At 43.0% G+C, this 27,927-nt stretch overlaps 1 protein-coding gene across 1 annotated transcript; it reads right to left on the reverse strand.

Annotated features, from left to right (window-relative positions):
* Positions 1-775: 775 nt before the first annotated feature.
* Positions 776-27,353, reverse strand: tlcd3a (TLC domain containing 3A). Its single transcript, XM_076750043.1, has 5 exons — positions 27,045-27,353; positions 19,967-20,053; positions 17,079-17,298; positions 10,366-10,461; positions 776-8,494 (listed from the first exon to the last, which is right to left on the reverse strand). Exons 1-5 carry the CDS (start codon positions 27,164-27,166, stop codon positions 8,189-8,191), a joined length of 831 nt encoding a protein of 276 aa, XP_076606158.1. The 5' UTR covers positions 27,167-27,353; the 3' UTR covers positions 776-8,188.
* Positions 27,354-27,927: the final 574 nt, after the last annotated feature.

The raw sequence follows: 27,927 nt of genomic DNA on the forward strand, positions 1-27,927 counted from the left end.
TTGGGATTATTAAACCATAATTGAGGTTCTGTCTCTGAATGGTTTCCCACATCTGTGATTCATTCATGTATTTCTGGTGCCTTCTGGACTTTGTTAGCCTCAGATCCAGCCAGGCTAGCTGTTTCTGCCTGTTTCCAGTCAGTATGCTAAGCTAGGATAACATCTGTTGGCAGGAGCTTCATATTCTGCAGACATGAGAGTGAGTACATCCATCTTCTCATTTAACTCTCAGCAAGAAAACAAATGAACAGTTCCTAAAATTTCATACTATTCCTTTAAACCTGCAACGACTGACTTGAATGGCCACTTGGGGGCAGCGCAACATCATCTATAAGTTGATATGTGACCTCATTAGCAATCAGTTAGTTATTTACATCACAGCAGTTAGAGAGAGAGTCCGGTTTCTGCCCCCATGATGAACATATTTACTCTCCAATATTTACTTATTTTAGCTCTTTAGCAGCTAAATGTTCCACTATGTCCACCAGCTAGTTGCTAACTTTGTGTCTCTGGTGCTTGGCAAGTAGTGTTCAGCAGTTTTTTGGAACTTTTTGCCAAAGAAAGTGGTCAAACAATGCTGTGAGAGCAGAGAGAGTGAACCAAAACAGCAAAACACCATCAGCTAACAGTAACACAGTATCAGGCTACATGAAAGTGAAACATGAATATTTAATGTTACAGAGAAATATTGAAGATTTTAAGCCAAAAACCCCCCCAAAACTGTCTTCTACAGATAACAAGACAAGGAAAACAAAACAGAGACTTGTTCAAAACAGTCTATCAAATCAAATTTATTGAATTTTAAAGGGGTGCTCTGAATTCACAAGTTGCAGCTACAGTACATAATTCCTCAATCAACACCTTTAAGCTATTTCGTAGAACAATCCAGTCTCTTCTCAGATTTTCTCAAAAAGGTCAGGCTACAAAAAAGGACAGATGCATCAAATCTGATATATATGTATGAAAAATTAGAACGCTATCAAAAATAATGTGGGGCAGGAAGTGTTAAAGGTTGTGAAGGTGCTGCATTTAAGTCAGTTACACACCCATAAGCAGAACAGTGAGTGATATGAACAGCAGGTCAAGATTAAACTCCAAAATCTGCAAAACATACACATCCTCCAAACTGACAGATGAAAGGTCTAAAACAACAGAAACACAGCAAACAAATTCAAAACTACAATAAATCTACTCGTAAAGGGCTTCAGCCTCCAATGATGAACATCCGTTCAGACAGACAACATTATGGGCTTCGCTTGATAATTTTAAAATATAGATTAAATGCTGCAGAATATGAAATACTACAAAGCATCAATATAAAGGCCTTAACTTCAACAGAATCAAAGGACAACTTTTATTCTCATTCCAGCGGTAAATGCATAGCAATTTGCTTCAAACAGCTTCAACCAGTTGAAATATGAAAGATAATTTTAAAACAATAAGACGTTTCTGGATGATTGCTGTGAACACCAAAATGACTGAAACCTTCTTCAGGATAAGATGACGATGATGATAAACACGATAAATACAGCCACAACCTGTAAACACTGCCTGCCGACTTAGCTCTTTCATACCGAGTTTTGTGGGTATCACAAATAGATTTTTCACAAGGCACTGGAGACCAAATTTGGTTCACTGTCCACAGATCAAAAATCAGTCCCAGCATGCAGTTTTTTCAAACTCATCCCAAATCTGATCGTTTCAGAACCTAAAGGTGCGTTCACATCACGTCAGAGGAAAGAAACAACAAAACTGATGATGGTGGTTTAAAGACATCACTTCAGATGATCTTATATTCTGTGATTCTCACTGATCATCTGTGTAAACAAACGCATGAGGGATCAGGTTATTGATGCCTTTTGTTCAGGCAAGCAGACCACGCCACGGACCCCGGCCAATCATAGCTTTGCGTACACATTTAACGGGAAATGAGGTTCAGGGACCGACTTCACTGTTCCACCGGACGGCGAGCGCCCACATCATCACTGACGTCAGATTCGGTCACGTCTTTGTCTTCACGGTTGTGCATGAGAAGGTGATCTGTGACTCTGTGGGTCGCCGTGTCAAATTGTCTTTGGTCTTTTAGTGGATCACTGAGTCGTCCCAGCTGATGTGGCGTCGTGTCAAAGTTACTCCGCCCTTCAGCTCTCCTTTACATCCAACATGACGTGAACGCAACCTTTACTTTAAAACCTTTATTCAGCCTTCATCACAACCCACTGTCTGGAAAGTCAGCGGGAATGACTGACACCCACCCCCAGCCCAAATCCTGGACTCCCCAGGAAAGAGGGGCCGACCCTGAATCGATGTGCGAATACAAAGCAGCAAACTCACACAGAAAGTGTCATTGGGGCCAAAGAGATCCCACATGCGAGTTATCGTTCCCATTCACGTCAACAATCCACAGAAAATGAATATGACCTGCATATGAGTTAGCTTCATACTGTTAGCATTCGGAAAGATGGGAACACAGACACCAAAGTACCACAGCTGATTATTGTGCGCTTTGCAGCCCCTCCAGGTGATATATCATCATTTTAGACTGAAACGTGATCAAAGTAGTGTTCTTCACTTACAGCTCAGTATTACTGACAACAACTCGAAGCCATAAAGAACATCCTGTCTCGTTTATCATTTCCTCATCTGTTCTTAAAGCCTTTCTGATAAGGTGTTAGCATCCAACATCTGACACAGGAGGGCTGTCTAGATCTCATGGGAGCAGAACTGAATGAATTTAGCTTTAAAGAACAGAAGCTAGCCTCAGAGAATGCCACTGGTTTCCAGTAACACTGAAAGAACAGTGACAGGAGCCTCGATGTGGTGCAGGCTAGGTCTATGCTAACGTATTAGCATTGTGCTGACTATCACTTAGTGTTTGATACGTGTGTGTGTGTGATATTAAGTGCTAACATAAATTGTTATCCTGGAGTTTATGCTAACTTGATCTTAACAGTGTAAGATCAAGCATTTGCATGGATTTGTAACTGTGTGATATTAAGCATTAGTATGGTGCTTGTTAGCACTCAAAAGATAATGTGTTAGCATGTCTGCAACCAGTAAAGATATAAAACTATGTGCTAAAGTGTTAGCAAGCGGAGTATTCTTAATAAAAAATAAGTTAGCAAGATGCAACAATTGTGCTAAAATGTTAGCATTAAGCCTAGCGTGAGATATGTGTAAGCTTATTATACCTAAACAGTGGAAGATAAAGCATTTGCATGGACTCATGGATAAGTGTGTGATATTAAGTGTTAGCATGGGCTTGCAAGCACTCAAAAGATAAAATGTTAGCATGTCTGCAAGTGAAATGTTAGCATGGAGTGAAGTCTGACTCACAATAGCATTAGCAAAAAGCTCACTGACGCTTAAGCTTTAGCTTCCAGCTTGATATGATTCAACAATGTAAGACGAAATGTTAGCATGGCCTCTGCCCCCACTCAACATAAACATGATGCTAAAGTGTTAGCATGTAGTGAACTGTCACTCAGAATAGTGTTGTCAATAACAAAACTATTGCCCCAGATAGTGTAGGCCTATGCTAACAGTGTTAGCATGGTGTTATTCTGGTGTCCATGTTCCCATTTAACAAGAGTCAAACAATTCTAACCTTACATACAAGTACAAGGAATACAAAGCATATTTTTATGGGTTTTTCTGATGTGTTATGGGTAAAGCAAAAGGTTTATCAGTATGATTATGTAGTTTCACAACCAATGCGCTAAAATTACAGAGTAAAACGTCCCAAACAGGAGATTTAAATCTAGAATCAACATTAACAGCTACTAAATCTGTATTTCTTCCACTACATCCTCAGAGGAAACATCCATCACAAAGCCAACGTGTCGGTGACTCTCTGGGACTCAGAGAAAGAGGATAAGACTGGAGGGCAGTTTGTTTTTAAATGAGAAGTGGGTCACGGCGTCCACAGCACGTCTAAAAGAGTGAAAATCAAATGGATCTCGCTTCTTATCACGACAGTGAGATTAACTGAAGTGCCAGACAGTCTTTGGTTTACCAACCCTTAGAAGCTCACGTCTCACACGCCATGTCTGAAAGCATAAATAGAAGAAAAATCTAAGGAAAAGCATCATCTAGAAAAGAAACAGCATACCGTTCTAGATGTGATCATCTTCAGTCTCACAGTTTCACCTTCTTACAATAAACCTCTATACACACACACATAACTTCATCAAACCCTGAGCAAAGAGGATGAATTTAAGACTTTCTACATTAAGAATCTATCACCTGTTAAGATACGTGTACTCTGCGTGCCTTCAACCTGTCAGCGCTGGCAGGTTTTGGATCAGATGCTGTTTATGTGCAACATGACTGCATGAGACAGTGATCCAGATGCTCGAGATGGAAATAATGTGGCTTGTCTTCCCTTGGCTGTGAACCTAACGAGGGCTGGACAGTGTCGTCGGGTCGGTGCGGCGGCCTCTGGGCTTCAGGTCAGACCAATTCATACCGCAATCAAAAGAATGATGACTATGATCTACTGAGGAATGTCATGTTTTCTATGTTTATTCCATGATTTCAGAGCTAAGCCAAGAGACCGCTGTTAAAATCTTAATGGTTGAATTTCAACAGTTCTCGTGACTCTTATCTGTCAAATGTGACAGATATTTCTATAACTATCTGTCAAATGTGAGTTTCTGTCAGGTGGACCTGCACGAAGCGGAGTTTCTGAACAAATAAGAAGTGACACAAACAGGCTCGACTTCAGCGTTAAGGAAAAGTTGGGTGTCATGACGGCATAAATGTCGTCTCTAACGACTGTTAATCTAATCTGCACCATTTTTTAAAAACACCAGATTAAACTGATCCCAAAGCATTAAAACTGCCAGTTTTTTCAGTGTATTTAGTGGCGGCTGCAAACGGAGATATGTATGTACGTGAAGGCAGGAGGCGACACAGGACATGCCCGCCTGGCGCTCCTAATCCCAGCTGGTCCTGGATGTAAACTGCTGAGTGGACAAGCAGATAATCCTGACGACAGATGGCAGCAGAGAGGAGGGAGGGCTGACGCAACGCTCTCTGCAACTTCCTGTCACCGCAGAGCAGATGAGCTCAAACCAGTGGCTGTGGACAAAGATGGACGACATGACCGAAACATATCGCTCAGCCCCCGGCGGGTCAGAGGAGGCCAGAGGAAACCACTGCTTCATTTATAGCTCCACATATCCGGAGACAAGTGGATGGAGGAGGCTGAGAGGACAGGGCAGGACAGTTAAAGAGTGAGACAGTCTGGGATGCTTCCAGAAGGAGAGGCCTGGTCAGCAGTGGACCAAAGAGGCCTGCACTCTGCTGGGCCGCAGCCAAACCCGACCAACAAGCCCATCATTCAGCGCTCCTGACTGCCTCGCCCTCACGCTGCTCCTCAGCCAATGAGAACGCTCATCACCTGTCCCCTGCACTGTTCCGACCAACCGAGCGCAGAAACTGACGGCGAGACCCCGGAACAGGTGACACGACAGAGCCCACTACAGGCCGGGGCGGCCACGTGTTAAAGCAGCCTGAAACAAGTAAAAACCTCGATGTTTTATCTGTAACGATTCGAGAATTCACAGAAATGACTTTGATCCCGTCAGTAAACCAGACAAAAAACAAGTCTGTGAAACTTCTGAAAGAAGAAATGACACAAACGTCCTCACGTGAGCGAAAAGTGGAATCACGAGCACCAAAACACACCGTCGCTCACGTCATCCCACTCTGCCTCTGCGGCCTGAGTCGGTCTGGAATGGTGACTGTTAGCGAAATGAAAGAAATCGTGACACAAAACCATCAGAGGAAGAAACGCGTGGAAACATTCTGGATTCCAAACCAAACATGCCGGTTAGCCAAACAAAGCTGAGGATCAGGCGAGTGAGTTTCATTCAAACTGATTCAGACTTGTTCAAACTGTCAAACTCTGCAGCTGTAAACTTGGAAAAGTGTTAAAAATGATCATTACACTCTGAACTTGAATTCATCAATACACCAGTGAGGTAAATTTGGAAGACCGGCGAAGAATTTCCAACTTGAAATGGGAGGTGAGATGGTGCGTTTGTGGTGTGAGTCCCAGAGGAGAACACAGTAGAAATAAATGAATGGTCCCAAAACATGTGGATGAACACAGCGGTGAGGCGTGTGACATGAGCTGACATCAGTGTGGACACATGCGCCGCAGCAGCCTCTTTTGCATAGATTGAATTTGCAGGATGTAAATAAAAAAAAAAGGCCATTGATGCATATTTAATCTGTAATTCACTATAAAGCTCGAACGAGCAAGAATATTATCCAAGGAGCTGAATTAACCTCCGGGTGTAGACGGCAGATGAAGCCTCACTCTTACCAAAATAATATCCTCTGTTTCGTCTTCGATATGAAGAAATAAAAGCGTTAATTTTCTCTCATAAATGTCTTTAAGATAAACGTCTTCATGCAACTGTGAGTCCAAACAAACAATGATCGCTCTGCATGATAAAAAATGGTCCTCTCAGGTCTAACTGCAAAGTCTAAATATAGATTCAAGCTTTAAAACTACTTTCTTGGTGATGAAACTAAAACGATGTAAATCTCTAAAAACATGAAGTATATACAGGCGTGTGTGACAGCGTACACACACGTGCATATAAAACACTTCCTGGATGTCACCTCCTCTAAAGATACGCCCCCTCGCAGCCTTGATGTTTTGCGGCTCAGAAATTTCGACCCTCTGTTTCAGTTTGCCCTGAAGAGCCACTGCTCACCTTATTGCTCTGACCTTGGCCCTGAGTTTGTCCCACGTGAGGCGTCACGCGTCCTCCTCACAGACAGCCTCGACGTCTGACCACGAGTGACCCTCACAGACTGTGACGTCCCCCAGCTGCCCTGCATCCGCTCTGCTCTTAGCATCATGGTGTTTCTAAAGGGGGACCGTGGGTTCAGAGGATGAATCTGTCAGCAGAAGGAAACTTAACGGAGCGTCTGCTCTGTGAAAGTGGGTTAAAAGCTCACATACGCAAACGCTGCAGAGCTAGAAGAGATTCAACAGCTGAACTTCTTCTGTCTTTGCACTTTGTAAGTGAGTCCAGATGCACTGTATCCTGTGACAAAGGCCACATTTCATCCTATCATGGCTTTATATCATCATTGAGACACTGAGAGCAGTCTGCTCTGCATTTTTCTGAAGGGGATTCTTTGAGCTTTGTAGCATCAGGCTAAAATTTAAAAAAAAAATCCAGCATGGAGATGTTTCATGCCATGCATTTCATAAAAAGTAAAAGGTTCCCACAACTGAGGTAATCCCATGTTGGTGCCGCCGCTCTCCAACTCCGACACTGGATGATATTGCCAAACTAAATTCCTGAAAATGCTGAACTTTGTTAAAACGCAGCTTCCCAAGAACACGAGTGCAGCGTTACTCCGTGGGGGCGCAGCACGCATACAGAGCTTCACCCGAACCGATGCCATGATGACATGCTGCGCGGGAAACTACAAACACATGAACGGGGCTGAGAAGTCAGAAACTATCACATTTACAGGATTTTAGAAAACGTAGCTGTTTTTAGCTCTCACATGTGGATGAGGTGACGTGTATTCCTCACAGTTATTCCTGCTAATACTGCCTGGATTTGCATACCACCCACCAATATTCCTAATCCCTCTTGTCAGTGTGATTAGTGAATAGATTGGACACATTACAGCGAAGCCATTAAAATAAATACAACCTGTCGCGACAGCTACTCTCACACACACACGCTGTAACAGACCTTTCCAATCAGCAGAGGCTGTAAACACAGTAGGAGTCAGAGATAAGATAATGTCTCTCCACGGAGGCTCGTCTTCACTCACTGGTGCTTCTCCTCCATGTTTTTCTCCCGGTGAAGCAAACATCTTTCTTCAGTGTTGTAAATGTTAACAGACGCAGTGTAGCACTTCAACGAGATCCAGGCAAGAGCCAATTCCAAAAAAAACAAACCCAAATCATCAAACTTCAGTAGTAGAATTGGATCAGTGGAGAGGTCCACTTAGGCAGCAGATTTGTAACAGAGGAGTTAAAGTGTTCGGAAAATGCCCAGGAGTTGTGGGACGAGAGCAGGCAGTCCTGGTGTACTACAGTACAATGGTGGGGTTTGAAATGTGTTAAGTCAAACTAGTGCCCTTGCAGGAGTAGTTGCATTAGTAGCTGAGTGTGCGGCTTGAGCGAGCAATCGTGAACTGGATATCAATCGTCCTTAGAATTGTCAGTGACAGCGGCCGCAGGAGACGGGTCGGGCGTGCGGCTGCGCCGGTACAGGCGGTAGCCCTTTCGGCAAAGCAGGACGAACCAGTAGAGCTGCGGCGCCAGGATGCACAGGCTGCCCAGGTTGGCGGACAGCGGCAGGTGGAAGGGCACGCTGTAGAGCGGGATGCCGTAGTGTTGACCGTACACCCAGTACATGTAGGGGAAGAGGGTGATGCGGCACATGAAGAAGGTGAGCAGTACCATGCAGCCGTTGACCTTGTGCAGCCAGCAGTCCTGGAGGCTGAGCTGGAGGAGGAGACAAGAAAGAGGATTTTAAAGGAGCTTCAAGACACGGTGAAATAAAAAAGAAGTTCTGATCAAGCTCCAGATCTGTTTCTCTGTGTTAACGAACGAGGAGCTGCAAAGAGGCCCAGAACCACACGCACACACCTTTCAGCATGTTAGCATGCTAATGTTAGCATGTTCAGCTTCATCTTCATATGTGATTCTATGATTTTCTTCTTATCGTTGGTGTAAAAGTCTGGGTGGGGCCCTGGTCGACACAACAGGAATCAATAGGAATGCTGTTCTGGTAGTGCTGATCTGGTCCAAAGGAGGGCAGCGTCTCTAAAGACAGACCAGCAGAGGAGCTTTGCTTTGCTCTTTTCTCTGCTGACACCAGATGTCAGCAAAGACCTGAAATCCCACGGTCCACTGACTTCACTGGGACACACAGTGAGACCCTTTTATCCTTAGATTATGGCTTTTCAGCCTCTGACTGCACAGCACATGTGCTTGTCAGAGTGTACAGCAGGATGAAATGCCCTCTGCACGGACTGCTGTGGACGGGTTAACGGGCGGAGGGCGAGCAGTGGCGTAGCTTCTGAGCTGAATACTTCTGACTGACTGAAGGTTTTTCTTTTCTGGTGAGCGATGCACCTTAATTATTGATGGTACAGTGACAAGCTACATCCAAATGAAATGGAGATGCTCGGGTTTTTGATGATGCAAACACTGCACCTGAACAGGAACTGTGAAAGAAACAGGATGAATGACTTTCTGTTTCCCAGGGAGAGTCACAGCACTGTTCTACAGGACTTCAGGTCACGTCACATGTGACGTACCACTGATGTATTCCTATCATTTGCTTTGATGGTTTCACTTACAAAGCTTTAGTTTCTACCATGAAAGTATCATGTCAGACCCGAAAACAAGCTCTTGCTTTGCACATATTCCCACTTTGAGATGGTATATTTTGCACAGGTTGATCTTCACGACACATTACCAGTATTTGGTTTTCTGCTGCAAATTTCCATTTTGATTGCAACAACAAATACAGCACAGTGGGCCCAGAAAACACACACAATATTGCCAGCATGCATGGAAACAAGGCAGGCTCACACACCTGTAAAGCTTTCCATTGGTGCACAGTTTACAGTGAGAAAGTTGGCAGTTTGAACACTTCTTAGTCATTTTTGAAACAATCAGTCTCTGACTTCAGACGAGTTGACAGATCAGACAGCAGCTGCTCATTTCCAGCCTGCTAGTCAGCTAAAAATGCAGATTTTATCATCTGAAGCTAGCTGGTTAATTAAGTTAATGCTAGCTCCAGTTTAAAATGCAGTCTCCAGTTGACTTTTTAATGTGTCTTGTTGACTTAAATGTGCACTTGATGGTTACATACAGTCCATGACATAACAAGACTAAGGCTGAAGCTGTATTTCCGAGGCAAACGGTAAACATCCTCACCAGCTGATGGTGTGGACAACATGGACATAGAGAAACAACACTGCTCTTGTATTGCAGCGTAGAGTCAGTCAGTCCTGTAAGCACGATAAAGAAAAATTTAAGATGAGACTGGCGAATGTAGTGCTATGAAAGATAATGAGTTTGGCTGCCAGCTATAGCAGGACTCTGATATGTCAGCTTTCGTAGAAATGCAAACCTTGACAGGCCTTGGACAATCGCTGCTTGTTTAGTAAATGATTGCTGAACTACGCTGTATGGTAGTTGACCTGTCTGACAAACTAATGGTGGCCAGTCGTGTGATGTTTACTCAGTGTCCCAAAACCTTTGGCTTTGGGAATTGTAGATAAAAAGTGACAGCATATGGTCCCTGGCAGATGAACGACTTCCCAGTTCGTGCCTGGTGAATGCACATGTTCATGCCGTCTCACCTGAATAAGTATCTTCCCCAGGGAGACGAAGGGTGTGCTGAGCTCTGTTAGAAACAAACAGCCGATGAAGAAATCCCCCTGGTCCCTTCTGAAGAACTGTGGACAACCGGAGCACAAACAGAGTGAGAAAACAAACACAAGGAAGGGAAAACACACAGCTGACATTCAAGGACAATTTCTGGGACAGTCTTGCTGGAAAAGTGCTCAGAGAGGCTTCAGAAGACGTGGGAAAATATCAGGTTTCAACACGCCAGGTTGGAAAAGTTTACTCGGATACATTTGGACTCAAGACGCTGTTAGCCAAACTATCAAACAGATGTTTACCTCTCAGTTTGAGCAAATAACAATCCTATCGAACATCTCATGGTGCAAAGCCCTCTGAAACAGTGCTTCATCCACCATGTGACGCTAAAACTCTCCATTGAAACTCACACAAGGTCATGACATGACTCACGTGGTTGTTGGTCCTCTGTGAAACCTAAAACTTACTCTACAGTAAAGAAAACTAAATCAAAGCTCCCTTTCACTAGTTTCAAGATCTACATATGTACAAGTTTGGTACGAGTAGTTAATGCTACATGATTTGGACTGTGATATGAAATATAAGATGTTAGGGTCTCTCACACAATGTCGTGTGATATTTCCCAACTTCAAGAGTTGAGGAGGATCGCCTGAAAACTCCAACAAACAAGAGACCAGTTCACAAAAAAGGCTCCAGTTGCGTTTTTCAAACACAGGCAACAGAAAGCTGCACTGCTTGGCCTCAGTTTTGGTGAACCTTTAATTTGGAAAACCCTTTATCATCAGTATGAGGTGTCCAGTCCAGAAGTGCACTTCAGAGTATCAAGATCCATAAGAACAATCTTCATCAACACCAAACTCAATCATGTGTGAAACTCTCGAGGTTTTTTTTTACAGTCCCAAAACCACAAAGGCTGATGTCTTATTTTACCACAACTTCAAGATGGTAAGATGGCAGCGAGGGGTGGACTGGGCCAGAGATGTCCTGTACATAAGTAATGAATGAAGCTTTCAAATATTGACCAGCGGCACAGTGCTGCGCAGTTAGAGATGCCATCCTAGAATAGGTGAGTCAGGCTAGATGGATAAAGAGACTCCAGACAAAAGACAGGCTCTGTCTGGTAGCCTAGCTTGCTGTGCGCTGATGATGAATAAAGCATGAGCGGCTCCAGACGTGGCCTTGCCATCTGCCCATGAAAGCATGACTGAGACCACAGAGAGGAACTTTACACCACGCCTAATGAACTACCTGGCTACCTCACCCCACCCCCACCTGCCATGTGTTACCTTTGTCGACATATGTTTTAGATTCTGGAAGAGGCGTAATTTAAACTGTACTCTGCACGTATTTTACCTGTCAATGCTGAAAAACTGTTGACTTGAATGCGGCTTATGTTTGCCACACAAGGCTTCTTAAAAATGGCCACTTTGGCAGTTTTCATACTTAATTATGATGCGAGATATTCCTGATAGAAAACGTCTCTACATCCTTTTTAAACTGGCCTGAGTTGTGAGACATGACACACTCTTCTCATGCACTGCTCAATCTTGTTGTTTGTCTGCAGCCTCTGAGAACAATAGGCATAGTTTTTAAATTTAGATGCATTTACAACATGAGTACGGTGGTTAGCTAGTGGCTAAAATGTTGACATGAACATAAAATCAACCTCACACTTCACACACTGTCCACCTGGAAAAACCCAGTAATCTTGACGAGGTGTTGATGCAACACATTGCACCATTATTAAAACCCTGTCTAAACATAGAGCTGCAGCATAACGAGCAGGTTGAGCAGGTGACAGCAAACCAATTACAACAGAGCTCCACTGCAGTCATATCCCAGTTCTCCCGATGTGGGGTATTCTGAGGCGTTCCCAGGTCAGTGTGTCGAGGTCCCCTCCTCGTTTGACTTGACCAGAATGCCCACAGAAGGAGGACTCCAAAGACATCCTGATCTGACGCTCAACCCATCCCAACTCTGAGCGCCTCAGTCTTTCTCTAAAGCCCAAAAACCTTGTGAACACATTCTTGGCCATAATCACATTTGCTGGGTCATGTCCAAACATTGTGACTGAGGATGTACTGATACACCTTTTTCTATCCTGGTACCGATTCTGATATGTACCTCGTGGTATCTGCCAGTACAGAGTACTGATCTGAAACCAGAGCTATAACTTGTTCAAATTTACAGTTGAAAAACTGAGTTGGCGTCCAAGCATGACTCAATAAAAGTAAATCATAGCAGGCACAGTGATCATAATTTGGGGGTTGGTAGACGCTCAACTGAAATTAAAACTTCAGGCTCATTTGCCAACTTACCATATAATTATCATGTACTTTTTAATATTGATACAGTTTATTATCATGTATGTCAGAGGTGGGGAACCTTCGAGGGCCACACTCAGTGGCACACAGAAATGTTTCAGGTGTGGGGTGGGAGGGGACTGCTCACTTGGGAGGGCCAGCAGGTGTATTAGGGTGGCCTTAGGGTGACCTTGGCCCCCTGGCCCCCTGAACCGGCTTGAGCTGAAGTCTTAGTTCTGAACCGAGTCTTTGAAAGGCTTAGCTCTGAACAGAGCCGCTCTCAGTAGCAGGTTGTGGCTTTGCAGCTCAGTGATTTCATGTTGTTGGTTACCAGGTCCCACAATAATCTGAAAGAGGTTTTAGCTCCTTAGCTGTTAGCTCGCTCACCACAAACCTGCCTGTATGACACTGTTTCTGTCAGAATGAGGTTGTTGAAAGCTGCTTCTTGGCTACGCAAACTTTGCAGAAGAGCGTTAGCTTTAACTAAGTGCATTTGTCCATGTAGCTCATCCAGTTTAGCTTGTTTGTAGCTGTAAATACACTTAAGATTAGCCTTATAGATTTGGCTAGTGAGTGAGCATGCAAGTGCAACACTTGGACCTTTAAACTGGCACATCTAAACTGATAATGGGATTATCAATTAATGTTTTTATTTAGAGCTATGACTTCCCTACTGTGACATGTCAGAAGGCCTTGTGAGAGAAAAAGTCTGTTGTTAAAAATAATCAATTAATCTGCGTCATCTACAGTTAAACATTCGGTCTTTTCCTCGTCCTGAACGTCAGTGTCTTTTAATGACTTGCTGGATAACTCTGCCAAATCATGTATTAGCCAGGCAAGCCAGAGTGGCATAAAGCTGATGAGTGTGGGAAGAGAAGAGGAGGAACAGAGGGAGGACTGGTGAGTTTAGAGAAAAGAGAGGATGACTGCAGCTGGAGCTGAATAATGTAAGGTAATGTGATCTCATATTGCAACTGACTGCCACTGCAAACAAAGGGCCGGGTTTCCACTGCACCTGGCCTGCTAACCTGGGATACTACCTGGAAAAGACAGTGGCTACGTACCAAGCTTCTGTGAACTCTAAAAGCTCGACCAGCAGCCTGGAACAAACTCCTGAACAGAGCTGCAGCAAAATTATCAGCAACTTAAATGCAAATATTTTCTGGTTTCCTCACTCCTCTGTGACGGTAAACTGAGTATGTTTGGGTTTCAGGACGTCAGTTTGGGCTTTGGGGAACACTGACTGATATTTTTCACCATTTTCTGTTAATTTATAGACTAAATAATCGATTAATCAAGGAAATAATCAACAGATCGGCATAATTTTGAGGGAATTCACTTTACTGCTCAAACTGTGTTAGCAGTGAACTGAGGTTTGTCACTTCAGTAGTTTTGCTGACTTTGACTTTGCTGGTCATAACTGCTCTGAAAGTCATCGTGGTCCACTCCTCTTTCATTTCCTGCTTCCTCTCTTGCCCTCGTTTAACATCTGACTGAATATTCACCCATTCAAACATTTCTTTCCGTGCTTTCACTCTTTCATGTACACTGAGATCTCGTGTCCCAGCAGAAAACAACCTGCACCTTTCAGCCTCTCTTCCTGTGCATTCTTATTGCATCTCTCCATTTACAAAACATACAATTCAAGGATGTAAAGAAAACCATTAAGAATCATTCGCTGTCGTTTGTTCAAAGGAACTAATTAGTAATTGCTGGCTCACTGTTCTCTGTCCTTTCCTGCCATTTACTCCCTCAAAGCCTGAACACTCGTTACTCCTTTGAATTGACCAAACTGAACCAAGTTTTTCATCGTCCCACACAAACCTGAGAACTTCATGGTTAGAGTTTGACTGATGCTTCAGTTTTTAAGAACTGGCATTTGGTCATAAAATGCATACTGGCTCATCAGTCTTCTGTCCTCGAGAGGAGCTGGACACGATTAATCGCTCAAACAGAGGTAATGGAGCATGCTTTCAGACAATCTTTGTGAGCCTTTCCTCGCACCTCTGCACACCTGGCCAATGGCTGCATGAAGCTGGTATGATCAGCCAGGCTTCAAACGCTGTTTAAGTATATACAGACGCCTTCACCCCACCTTCAGGAGTCACATCGTGATTTCATTAACCTTTGACAGTCTAAAGTCTGTCTTAAAGGACGTTCCATCATAATAGAAAGGACAGATTATGGTATCAAGTCACAGGGCTGTAACGGGTCAAGGTGCAGGTTGCACCAGCCACACATAAACTACACGGAATGTAGATTGATGCACGTAATGCAGAACCAAAGTTCATTTAAGACCCATCTGTGTGCCTTAAATGAACTGTTGTGTCGGTGTTGCTCCACCACTGTAAGGCACGAGAACGTGCTAACTTTATGGCTTGATACAGTGCAATACATAAATTCACGGGTGCTTTCAATGTTTGAATACGGCCAAGGTCGAACTAAACTATACACCTCTCCTCATGCACAAGTTTGATTTTTATTTTCTATTTTCAATGTCATGGCAGGGGAGATGCTTTTCAGTTTTATGGCCTGTTGTGACCTACGGCCTTACAGAAATGTTTGAAATGTTGTTATTTCCATAATGAACATAATTCACCTCAGTCCCCAGCCAGAGGATTTTGTCAGGCTTGTATACTTGTACAACTGTCTTTTCATAATAAATGAAATAAATCCTTCAGCATTTGTTTTTTTCACCTTGTTATTCCAAACTTGACTCCTAATCCAGGCCTGAACTGTGACTTCTGTGTACCATTAAACCACAACAACTTACTATCAAGATAGTCGTCGACTGTGTAGTTTATTGACTTTTCTAAGAGAAGTGATGGCCTCGCTGTTCAAACTGACCTCAGTCCATACAACAGACCGTGAACTTCAGCATTAGCGCCGATTCTTCTGCAGTTCAGTATTAAGTTCAGTCTGCTGCAGGCTCAAACTGCTCTTGTACACTTCATTACAATGTAGGTCTGTACAAACACTGTTTAAATTTTAATAGCCCAGTTATCCCATCATGATTGTTTCTGTGGCTTTTGTGGCCTTTCAAGCTTCTAAACAGGAAGCAGCACACTGTGAATCCCAGCTGACATGATAATGATGCTTTCAACCACCGGTTCAAAAAGCCACTGACTCGCTCAGCGACAATGATGATTCATTACACTGAGTTCAGTTTGACGGTTCAGTGTTAAAGACGAGTCCGAACACGTACTGAAGATCTCTAATTACTACAATAAATAAGATACAAGCAGCTTCAAACCATGTGTCTCACTGTTACTGAGACAATCTGGCTGTGGCCAGCAAACAGTTAAATACATACCACAGTGAGACAATAGATGTTTTGAGGAGCAGGTGGATTAGTATGTTTACACACTAAAGTACTTCATATGTGCATTTGACATACTGCTAACCACCTTCCAAAGTATAGCATTTTAATTGAAACTGTCTTTCTTTTATATCAGTACAGGTTGAAACTTGACTGGCAGAGACATGAGAATCACTTGATAGGTAATCCATGACAATGAGCATCAGGTCTAGTTTTTAGCTGCCACTTAAGTAATCAATGCAAGGCGATGCAGCTTATAGCAACGATTGATTTGAAAACAGTGCAGCACATTACAGCTCACGCTGAACGCTTTACTGGCAGTGGACAGTACTAAAAGAACACGACTTCACTTATCAGAAGAGACCTTCAACTTTCTTCAAGTTGATTTTTGTGCCTATAGAAGATGAACAGAGATCAATAACTGCCCGAAAGGTGGAAAACACAATATAAACTCTACAAAACTATTGTAATTTCCCAAAGACGACATATAAAAATTCCTTGTTTGGTCCTGACCCAAAGATATTCAACTCATGGAAAAGTGAAAGAACAGCAAAAACTCAAATTTCAGAAGCTGGAACAAGTTATTTTTTCTTACTTTTGCATGAAAAACTGCTTAATCAATCATTATTAAAATGGAGATCAGTTTAGTAACTGTAATTGATTAGTCAACTATTGATTTCAGCTCTAAAATCATGCAAATAATTAAAATGTTTCACTTGCTATCATCAAAATCATTTTGGACACGTACAACACGCAGCGCATGCAGAAGTAATAAGCTTTATAGCAGCTTTAAAAAACTCCAACTCAAACATATTAATTTTACAGTAGCTATATTAAACTATAAAATGTTGTAAAACCGGTGTCACATGTTGAGATTCATGCCAGTTGTGTAAACAAAGATAGTGATCTGTGATGCTAATGGTTTTAGCACCGGCTCTGCAGGACGGTGATCCATTGCTACCAGCGGCGCCTGCATTACCTTGTTTTTTAATTACTGGCCTTGACTATTAACAACAAAGCCTCGTAACTGCTGCGTCAGTCCCTCCCGCCCTCCCCCCGCCCTCCTCACCAGTGTGACAGGTAGCAGGATGGTGAGCAGGGCGATGTGATGCAACACCAGCAGGAACTCTCTGCGGACGAAGGAGTTCACGGTCCTCAGCGAATGCTGCTTGTAGTCCTCGTGGCCTTTGACGCGGAAGCGGTAGTAGTGACTGAGATACATGGCGAAGATGTCGTACGTCATGTAAGGCACGCCGTACCAGATGACAAAGTAAGTGGCCAGCCAGTGCCTGAGGAAGACAAAACAATCATGTTAATTATAATGTACAACGATTTCACCGTGTTTGCATTAGCGAAGAGATTCATTGCATCAAAGCAACTCTATCAAATCCTCATCAGGAGTGTCCACGAATAACAAGTGTGAGTTACTCCACGTGACAAACTGAACAATAAGAGTGGGGCAGGACATCGACGTGAATGAAACGAACGTCTGTGACGAACAACATGGTTTCACGGTCAAATTATAGTTAATACACGCAGTGACGACTTTCAAGGAACAATATCTGAGCAAATGTGAAATATGGTCACAGTCTGCCGTCTGTTCCTGAGGTATGGTGCTGAATTATGGCCAGAAAAGTGTTTCTGCACGACATCACAATGTCACAGTGAAGCTGAACTTTGACCTTTGGATACAAAATGTTATCACTTCATCATTTTATCCTATTAGACATTTATGTGAAATTTTGTCATAATTAGCAAATGAATTCTTGAGTCTCATCAGTTCATCCTTGAGTCCAAGTGAACATTTGTGCCAAATTTGAAGAAATTCCCTGAGAAATCAGACCTACGTAAGGTCAACCCCAAACCATAAGGCCGCCGGCGTGGAGGCATAAAAACATTGCTTCTCATTTTAACCACAATGACAGAGCGAGAATAAACACCATCAGTGTTACATGAAGGTAAACGGGCCAAATAGCTCACAGTCGATGATGAGTGAGGGTTGATGACGAAGAATTGTCACAGTGTTCGGCAGCAGTTAACGGTGAACTGACTGACCTTTAGTTTCAGTAGAAGTAAACACACAGACACTCATTTCACCTACAAGCCTCTCTTCTCTAACATAAGCATGCAAAGGCTTTAAGGCAGGCTTATGTAAGCAAAGTATAACAAACAACTTGGACGGCTGCGGCAGTAATGAGCGCCGATTACGGTGATGGTTAATTATGTGGACAGACTGGAGTAAAGCTGCAGGGCAGAGCTGAGCTACTGACCTCTGACCTCTGACTGGGTTCTTTAGCTCTTAAGGTCAGTGAATGGAGATTAGGGGCAGAAAGGCACAACAAGCAGATCAGGGTAGAACGAAGGCTGCACGAGTCCATTCTGCAGTGTTGGACGTGTTGTGTTGAGGGCAATGGAAAACACACAGAAACTATTTTAGTAAGCACTGAAACACTCTGATCTTCCCCATATACAGGTACGTGCTGTACACTTGTTCTGTGCTGCACCTTTAAACTGATCACACAACTGTTTCAGGACGAGCTCAAAGTTGTCCAGAGGAGTCGAAGCAGGAATAATATTTTAACTAAACTGAACGCTAATGAGCCGTTCTGTAAAACATAAGAACGTAGAGCAGGTGGAGTATTTCTGAAGGTTATGTGAGGTTACATCCTTGAAGGGATAATTCCAGTCTATTAAGGCTTTGGGCTTGTTTTTATAGCTTTAGGCGTCACTTCTGTTTGCTAAAATAGAAATGAGACTTGAGATGATGCTAACTACTTTCAGATCCAAGCTAAAGACCAACGTGTTTACCACTGCTTTTAATTCCTTTACTTTTAAATCAAATTCATTTGTGATTTATTTCATCGTCTTCCTTCTGTGCACTTTTGATTGATTTATCATTTCTTTCTTGTACTTTTGGATCTGTGCTCTGTAAAGTACGTCTGGTTGCCTTAGGGTATAATTGTGCTATATAAATAAATATGCCTTTGCCTTAAATTACATATTCACCAAAGCCAATGAGGCGAGAACCTCAAGCTGACAATCAGACAGGTTTTAAATAAACCAACAGTCTAAGTTATCTAAACCTCTTGATTTGAAAGTGAAACCAAAAGTGATTGTCAGGGTTCGACTGATGAATCGATCAAGCCAATACTAGCTCATCATAGATACATCAGCCTACAGTATCTCGGCTGGCAAGAAAGAAAGAACTGCATCACGGACATGCCAAAGAGACAGTGTGTTTGAGGCAGTTTTGAAACGATGTCAAAGTTTAGTTTTCACCAGGAAAACGTTGGCTCGGTGCACATCTTTGTTCACAATTAAAAAAATTTATTTAAAGGATCCCTTAAAAAAACATTTCTGCTATAAAAAAAGCCCCCGTTGTAATAAACCAGAATTTTCCTTCGAAGGATTACATCAGCTTTTTATGACCCTGGATGTTGATCAGTTTGGCTGTTCAGTGATCAAATGTGTTAGCGTGGGGAATAATATTCTTCATGCTAACACACAACCCATCAGGATGGAGCTGCACAAAACACGGCTCTGCAAAACCTTGGTGAAGTTACTGCAACTGCAGCAATGAAGGCTAAAAGAAGTGACAGATTGTGATGGAGTATTAGAGTATTCATGGGTCTGACTGTGGAGCATGTGTCTGATAAGCTCCAGGCCTTGTGCACGTCACAGGGCAGCAGAACTGAGCAGCGCTGTGGAGGATTAAGCCCTGTGGGTGGAGGGGAGGGGAGGTGGAGATTAGCGGCCTGAAACTGGGCCTGCCCGGGTCTGGCCGCTGACTCTGTGGGATTATTATGCCTAGCATTAGCTTAGCGTCACACTTTCCTAAACAGCATGGAGAGGCTAATGCTATGCTAACACCAGCTAGAAATCAGGCGAGTCAGAGGTGTAGGGGTAACCACTAGCAGCCACCGTTTCATGAACAGGATTAATGACATAAAATCTAACCTGTCGTTAATGATGTTGCCCCGGCATGATGACACGACGATGACTCCTGCCGTGGTTGCCATGATGGCGTGGATGGAGGACACCAGTCTGAGGAAGAGAGAGACACATGAAAAAAACATTAAGAGAGAAAGGTCATATGAAGTGACTGAGCCAAGACATTCACTGATCACATCTGGACGGCGACAGACTCAGTGCTAGCCATAGCTGCTCTGTCAGTCCACCACTTTGGCCTTAAATGAAACAGCTCAACAACTGCTGGATGGATTACCGTGAAATTTTGTTCAGGCATTCACGACTCTCAGAGGATGAAGCCTAGCACTGCAACAAACTGTTGGTCTACACGTCTTCCCTTTCAACCTCGAAAACAAACAAAACGCAGGATGTACCCGTAGCTTTGCGCCTTCCCATGACAGTAAATGTTGGGGATTCCTGTATTGGACAAAGCTTGATCTATACGTTATGACATTCACTGGAAAATAAATTTTGTGTTTTTTCTCCGACCTCCAGTCCACTGAAGGATACTGAATCCATGGGGACAGTTGTTGGTTGAATAACAATTCAGTGAAATGTACAAAGAGTAAGAGATTAGCCACATGAACTAACAGATATTTAATATTAAGGGACCAGTGTGTAGGAGTTAGCGGCTATGATGGCCTTCACTTCTATGTAAAAACGTTAAAGGCCATCTCAAGTCCAAGTGTTTGGTTTATCCGTTCTGGGCTACTGTAGAAACATGGCAGACCTGCTCCCTGTGTAGATATAAAGAGCTCATTCTAAGGTAACAAAAACACGACAATTCTTACTTTCAGGTGATTTTACACTAATGAAAACATGAATATTATGTTCCATTTCTGCCAACAAATCCGCCTAAATTTTACACACTGGACCTTTAAATGAAAGTCAGATCACTTGGCAAACCTGCCAAATTGGTCGAACCAAGAAATGATATTAGATTTGTTGTAAAATCCATGTGATTGATAGCAGGGTAGAACCTGATTAATCTAGGTCAAGGTTTCAAAAAGAGTTCCTTCAGGTGAACGACTCCAGCAGTCAGACCTACAAGTTGAGTGCACCATCATGGGATTAGCACTGCTTGGCCTCGACTTTCCTGGTCTATAAACAGACCTGTGACATAGGAGAACTTGGTACATCTCTATTTGAAGTGTCACTGTGCGAGGTGGCGTAAGGCATACACAACATTCACAGGCGTCGCACCTTAAGAATGTACTCACAAGTAATGAATTTATGACCTTACTGACTGATGCTGTGTAGCTGTACTGAAAAAAACTCGATGAATGTCCAGTATAGAGCTAGAGATGCAGATTTTTCTTCTCTACTGGTTCAACAGAGTTGCTTTTTGGCCATTTTAAACAGGCCGTTGGATTACATCACCAATTTGTTCAAACTATGAATGGCTGCTTTTGCTCAGAACAAGCTCTCTCTCTGGCTCTTCTCCAACTTGGCAGCAGTGACAGTAAGCTGCTTTGAAATCAGAAAACATGTAATTCATTCCCCGACACTCACAGCAGCCATAAGAGACAGTCGCCCCTTTAACACACCACTGCGTTTAAATGCTGGTTGGTTTACATCACCACCTACTCATCACCACCTACAGCAATGAATGGAGGCAAACACAGGTTACCTTGTGAAATTGCATGTAGTGCGACAAGTACTCAGGCCTTGCTCATTACAGATGAGAGGCTTGTGTGGGCTAGAGGAAAAACTAATTCTCATTTTATACATTGTCTTGTGCTTTGTAGGCCTTGTTTAGGATTAATCCTGCACTGTGACAGGACTTAACAGATGAGGACTATCAATTTTTACCACCAGAAATAAATCATGTTTGCATAAATACCCCCATAGTGCCACACTCCTTGTACTACCCTTTTCTAGATCAAAAAAGGGGGATTGTAGAAGGAATCATGGGGTTTAAAGTCAGAAGTCACAAGTATCTAATCTAATTTACCTTCGACAGACACTTGTCCCTAATATCTAGAAAACGAATAACCAAATTTCCTTAAATTGTCACACAAGTAGTAATCAAAATCTGCTCAATCTCTGCTACAGTTCAAGTTACTTTGTTCAACAGTGCACAAATGATATCTCACAACAGATTGCCTTGAAATTCACTGAGCATGTTCCGATTTCACCGGCCACATGGTAGTTCTTCCAGGACCACCCTCAGGACAAATTCTACATTTCTTGCCCCTCCACTGTCAGGATCAGTAAGCTGTTTGTCACGTGAGGTTCCAAACCTTTTGTCCCATTTGAAAAGGGACCTTAAGATCTGAAATAGATCTGATACTTAGATCCTGAATACTGTCCACACAAACAGCTGGACAACACAAACACCTGCCTGCCTCAGAAAATACATCTTTGCCCTGTAAGGACAATGATGCACCACATGATGGGAGCTGACAGCAAATCCTCATGGATCCCCGCTGGTATTGGACCTATTGCCACAAAACTCAACCAATATAAATGGACCCTGACCAGAAGAGATTAGAGTGCATGTCATTTGGACCCAGTGCGACTCAGGTCAAGTCCCAGTATGTAGGAAGCGAGGGGACCTGTGAATTCCCCCGGCCCAAGAACAGCTTTGAGTCGTGTTGTAAATAATGACTAGTTGTACAAGGCCAAGAAAGACTGCCTTCTTTCTCTTTTTTAGCAAGTTATAGTGCGTTGGTTACAAATGGCAAGGCTGAGAAACAAAGAGTGCATTTGTGTGGTTTCCTGCTTAAACCTGCTGCCACCTCACACCAATCTCCATGGGAATGCGGCCATGACACTGGCATCGGCAAGGCGACGAAGGCCACATGACCGGCAACTACCAAATGACAGGCCTGAGCTGGAAAAGACCTCTCTCTCTCTCCCTGCTTTGCCTACAAACACTACCTACCCCCACAGGCACATTTTGCCCCCACGCCTCGCTGCCTTCTAGGGCTGTATGGTCGCATACTCGATCACAAGACCCAGATTTTACACAGCACATTCATTGTGTGTCCGGCAATAACCCCCTTTCTCTCTGCTGGTGAAAGGTTGGCGGGGTGAGGAGCGTGTGGAGGGGGAAAAGGGAAGAATGCCTCGCTGCCTTGTTCGGCAATGTTGTCTTTTCTTTTCCTGCTGTGTCAGGCCGGCGAACAACCTCAGCTTCCCTTTCACTACCGCTAAGTCTTCCTACTGACGGTTTGCTTCTACACGGACCACTTGCTCTTTCATGTTCGGTCGCACACAGTGTCTGACAGTCAGGAGAGGTGGGCTGTTTTTTTGCTCCTCCAGCAAATGGGCTACGTAATTTGTGGTTCCACTGGTGCTGCAGCAGAGCAAAAGAAAAAGTGACAGCAGAGGCAAAAAGAGCAAACAGGGTAAAGTGCATTTCATGGCAAGAAGGAGCTCTCTCTCTCTCCACCCATCAATGGCACAGATGGATGCAGCTACATCCTTAAGTGTACTGTTCCTTAAACTTTGGTGGCTGTAAATAAACAGTTAATCAGACAATCAACAGAAAACTATCTTGGTAGTTTTGTTAATCAATTAATTGTTTAAATGCTAACTGGTTCAAGCTTCCCAAAATGGGACAACTTTCTAAATCTGCTTTATATCATTATAAATTTAGAGAAATTCTGATCAGCTTTTTTCACATTTTGTAATCTTAACTGATCATTAGTTGCAGCCTTAACGGTGGGTGAACTTTGGCCTCTTGCCTTATGATGATGATAAGGCAAAAAAACGTCAGTATAGAAAGAAAAATCCACATATTTTAGAAAGGAATCAATCCTTTTAAATCAATTAAAACACACTTCCTTCATGCAGCTCAGAGCAGCGATAAGATAAATATTACCTCTGAGAAACAAACTGTTTAAAGCATTGATTCCACTCTGTGTGAATATTTAATGCTTTAGATTATGGTGTCATTGCACCACAGCCTCAGGTGTACTGATACTACTTTGTACACTGATACTTAGTGCACATCACATACATTTACTGAGTTACAGTGAAGAATTAACAGCTAATTTACTGTGTTCTTGCAGTAATATTCATAAGAGCTATGGTTGTTTGGATGGTGGTCATTTGAGACTCACCATACAAGTAAACAGGGGAAGAGGAAGTGCATACAGAAAGGCAGAAAGCAGTTCTTAACCATCTGAAAGTCCTTCCATTAAGAGCACTGCTGTGTACAACTTTAAAGGCATATGGTAACTGTAGCCACGAGACTCTAAAGCTTAGCGTGTGCCGGGTGATGCTGAGCATTATAATCTCTTGGAAGTCAAGTGTTTTCCTTTGAAGTAGGTTAAGGCCACACCTGATCCTTTTTGTTGATTTCATATTCGCATTATTGGTGCTTCTTAAGGATCACATGCCAACCAAGTAATGTGGCCAGTGCTAGTATTCATCTTTCAGTCATGACGGTCGTCACTGCTGACTCTTATTACCCACTTCTCTCTCTTCCAGACACACAGGACACATAAAGGGAAGTGGGGAAGTGCAAAGGGCATCTTAGGCTGACACTAGTCTGGGATGTCCGAAAACAGCCACTGGATGATTTCAGCTGACACAATTAGTCAAAAATTAATCGACTCTGATATTCGATTAATGGTTTAGGACACTTTGGAAGCACAAAGGCCAACTGTTGTGCAGTCACAGCTTCTTAATTTAGAGAATTTGCTGCTTTTATTTTATCTGATATTAAACTGAACTTTTTTTAAACAGATTAGTCAGTAATGCAAATAATTGCTAGCTGCAGCCTTACAGATGATAAACACTAACATGGCCTTTCCTTTATCGCCACCCTCATGCCAAAATCTAGATTTTTGTATCTGAGAACAGCAAAGCTCTCGCTTTTTTAATCCTTTTAACAATTCTGTTTTGAGCTTTACAGCCTCACGGCTCACCATACTTCTCAGTGATGTCAAACTAGATGCAAATATGGAGAAAAATGCTTTGGTTGCAGTCTGTGTGTGGATTATCTTTTTCTGTGCTGACTGAGGATTATTCTCACTTCTTATCAACAATTTGTTGTTTGTAATACTAATGAATTTCACTCCATTAAAGGTCACAGCGCTGACATGGGCCACAATATCAACCTCAGCTGATGATAAACTCCAAACAGAAACAACAGGAGCCGTGGAGAAAATCCTGTGCATGTCCCTCATTATGATTAATCCAATATGAAGTGAACACAGCGTCGAGGCAGCAGATGAGATAAGAAAGCCTTGCTCGTTTGAATACACTTGCAGTTTAACAAGCAAGCAAGGGGTTTTGCATGCATCCTGTTTAACCAGTATTACTTTAAACATCATGGCTGTAAAAACAAATGCAGCCTTTGAGCAGCTTGGAAAAGGACGCATTCCACTAATTTTACACACGTAGAAAAGTTCACTCATCACACTACTCGGCCTGTGAATGTGGCTTTTAAAGCAAATTCAACGAATGGATGCAAAGACAAAACCTGTGCTCAGTTAAAATATTTCAGTCGAGCAAAACAGTGACGCTAATCCGGCTCTTTATTTATCTGCTGCATGAACATGCAGAGACGAGAGGAAAATGGAGACAGAGAGAAGTGGACTTCCTGCTGACTTCTGAAATCAGATGTCAGTTACGGGCTGGGTTGAGCTGGGCTGAACACACACACACACACACACACACACACACACACACACACACACACACTCATTGCTGGCTATCTTACAGCTAATGTTCAGTTGGTACATTGGCTGTTTGTGGCGGTCAAATTCCGAACAGAAAGCCTGTGTTACACCATGCAAAGAGGGATTAATGAGGGATGCTATTGCACTGCATTGTGGGAATTGTAGGATCCACTGTTTTAGGAGCTTGACCCTTTCTAGTTTCTCAGCTTAATGTTGTTTTATTCTGTCCTCCAGCATTATGTAAGAGTCACACCACATCCTCATCTCTTCAACCCCAAATACTGCAAGCTTTCAGTGATTAAATAGAATAACATACAGGAAAGAAAAATCACACAGTCTCTTATTAGATACAGGACATTTCAACAGCTACACGGGGACTTCAATAACGTGAAATCTGGTGAATCTGCTGAAACTGTTCCACTAAAATCAAAGGCGCTAACACGATCCAAGCTTGTGACCTGCGTGGCAGAGCAGATACAGTAGAACTGTAAAGACTGGTTTAGTGTGACATCCCCCGAGGCGTGGACGCTTGAGAGAACAACATTATCCGTTAGATGAGCATTAGTAAAGCGGTGGAAGCTGCATTCAGGAGTAGAGTTCAGTGTTTTCCAGGGCATAGCTAACTCAGCAGTCGGCCCTGACCGGAGCTCAGAGGAGGATTAGCAAGAGTGACAGCGTATAAATGAGCACTGGACTGAACTGTGCACATGAGGGCACGTCACACACATGCACAAACTATATTAATTATTACTACTTCGCAGCTCAGTACCCCTGAGATGTTGAGGCACAGAGGGGGAGGCTGCAGACCTAATGCTATGATTTGTTTGCTCATGAATGTAAAAGAGCACATGGATCAAGATCAGCTTCTGCTTCGTTCACGTCCAACAAACATGCCACTTCCTGTGTGGACCAGTTACAAGGCCCCTGGTGGATGCAAGGTTTTAATGATGTCCCAGACCAAACTACTGGATGTGGACCATCGTGACAACATGCATGTTAGTATTATAACGGTGTCTTTCAAAGGCAGATCATGTTCATACACAAGTACGACTGAACGTCTATGAAGTGCACTACGCTTTGGTTCACTGAGGCTTCACTGACTTACAGGGTTTCTATATTTCTACAGGGGCCCATAGTTTTGCTGTGATAGCTCTAAATCACCCTTGTAAAGACTCTTTGGGGATTACAGCAGCCATTTTGTAATGATAAACTTAAAACCGTAAAATACCAATTACAGAAAACAAACATATTGCTAATGCGACGTAAATAACAGTCATCGCGATACATTAAAAAACGGCACTTTAAGCTAACTGAACGAGCAAATAACCGTTACTAGCTTAGAGCTAACACCGTGAGGTCAACCGAGGCTCGGAGCCAGGTGCTATTTGTCAGGTTAAATCGTGAAAAGTGATGAATTGAAGCTGGTTTACCTCTCGCTGACCAGCACCACGTCGGCATCGCTCCAGTGTTTGAACACACACGGCAGGATCCTCCTGAAGGCGAAGAAGAGACCGGGGAAAACTACGGCGCCACAAGCTAAAACTTGCAACATCCTGCCTTAATTTTCCTCTAAACCTGCCCGGGGACCTGACTCTCTCCCTCCGCGAGTTTCGCCTGCTTACACGCGGTGGTGAGGCATTTTCGTGAAGCCGGGGGTCGGTGTTTTTCACCGGGAACAGTCCGCCATCCACACACACACGCTCACACATACACTGCTGAGGCTCAGCAGCAGCACCACTGCCGAGTTAAATTCAAGGAAATACACCGAGCTTTGTAGGGCGAATGTCAAAATAAAAGCGCTGCTCCAGCGCCGGAAGGAGGGCAGAACTTCCGGTGAAAGGCTTCGCAAAGCAGAGGCGGTAGAATCAAAAGACGCAATATACGCTTTTATTTTGAAGGCCAAACTTTACTCCGCTCACTTAACAGATGGACAACTATTTGTGTTATTGTGATTCCAAGTGATGCTTTTCTGGTTAAACTATTTCTGGACATAAACAGCAGCGGTACGTAATGTAACTAAGTACAGTTAATCAAGTACTCTACTTGAGGTACTTGTCCTTAACTTGTGAGTATTGTACTTTTGCTTCAATTATTTGACAGTACTTTCACTTTTTGACAGTACTTTCACAGTATTTTAAGTACATTTTCATGATTATAACTTTGCTTTAGTGACTTTTTAAATGCAGGACTTTTACTTGTAACATGGTATTTTCATGATTAACTTGTGTTTTTTGGACTTTTCTCTAATTATTGCTGTGTTTTTGTGAATACTTTCTCCACCTGTCTCACAGTCATGGTAAGAATACTCCAAAG

This window comes from Chaetodon auriga, chromosome 15 (assembly GCF_051107435.1).
Source record: "Chaetodon auriga isolate fChaAug3 chromosome 15, fChaAug3.hap1, whole genome shotgun sequence".
Taxonomy (NCBI): Eukaryota; Metazoa; Chordata; class Actinopteri; order Chaetodontiformes; family Chaetodontidae; genus Chaetodon; species Chaetodon auriga.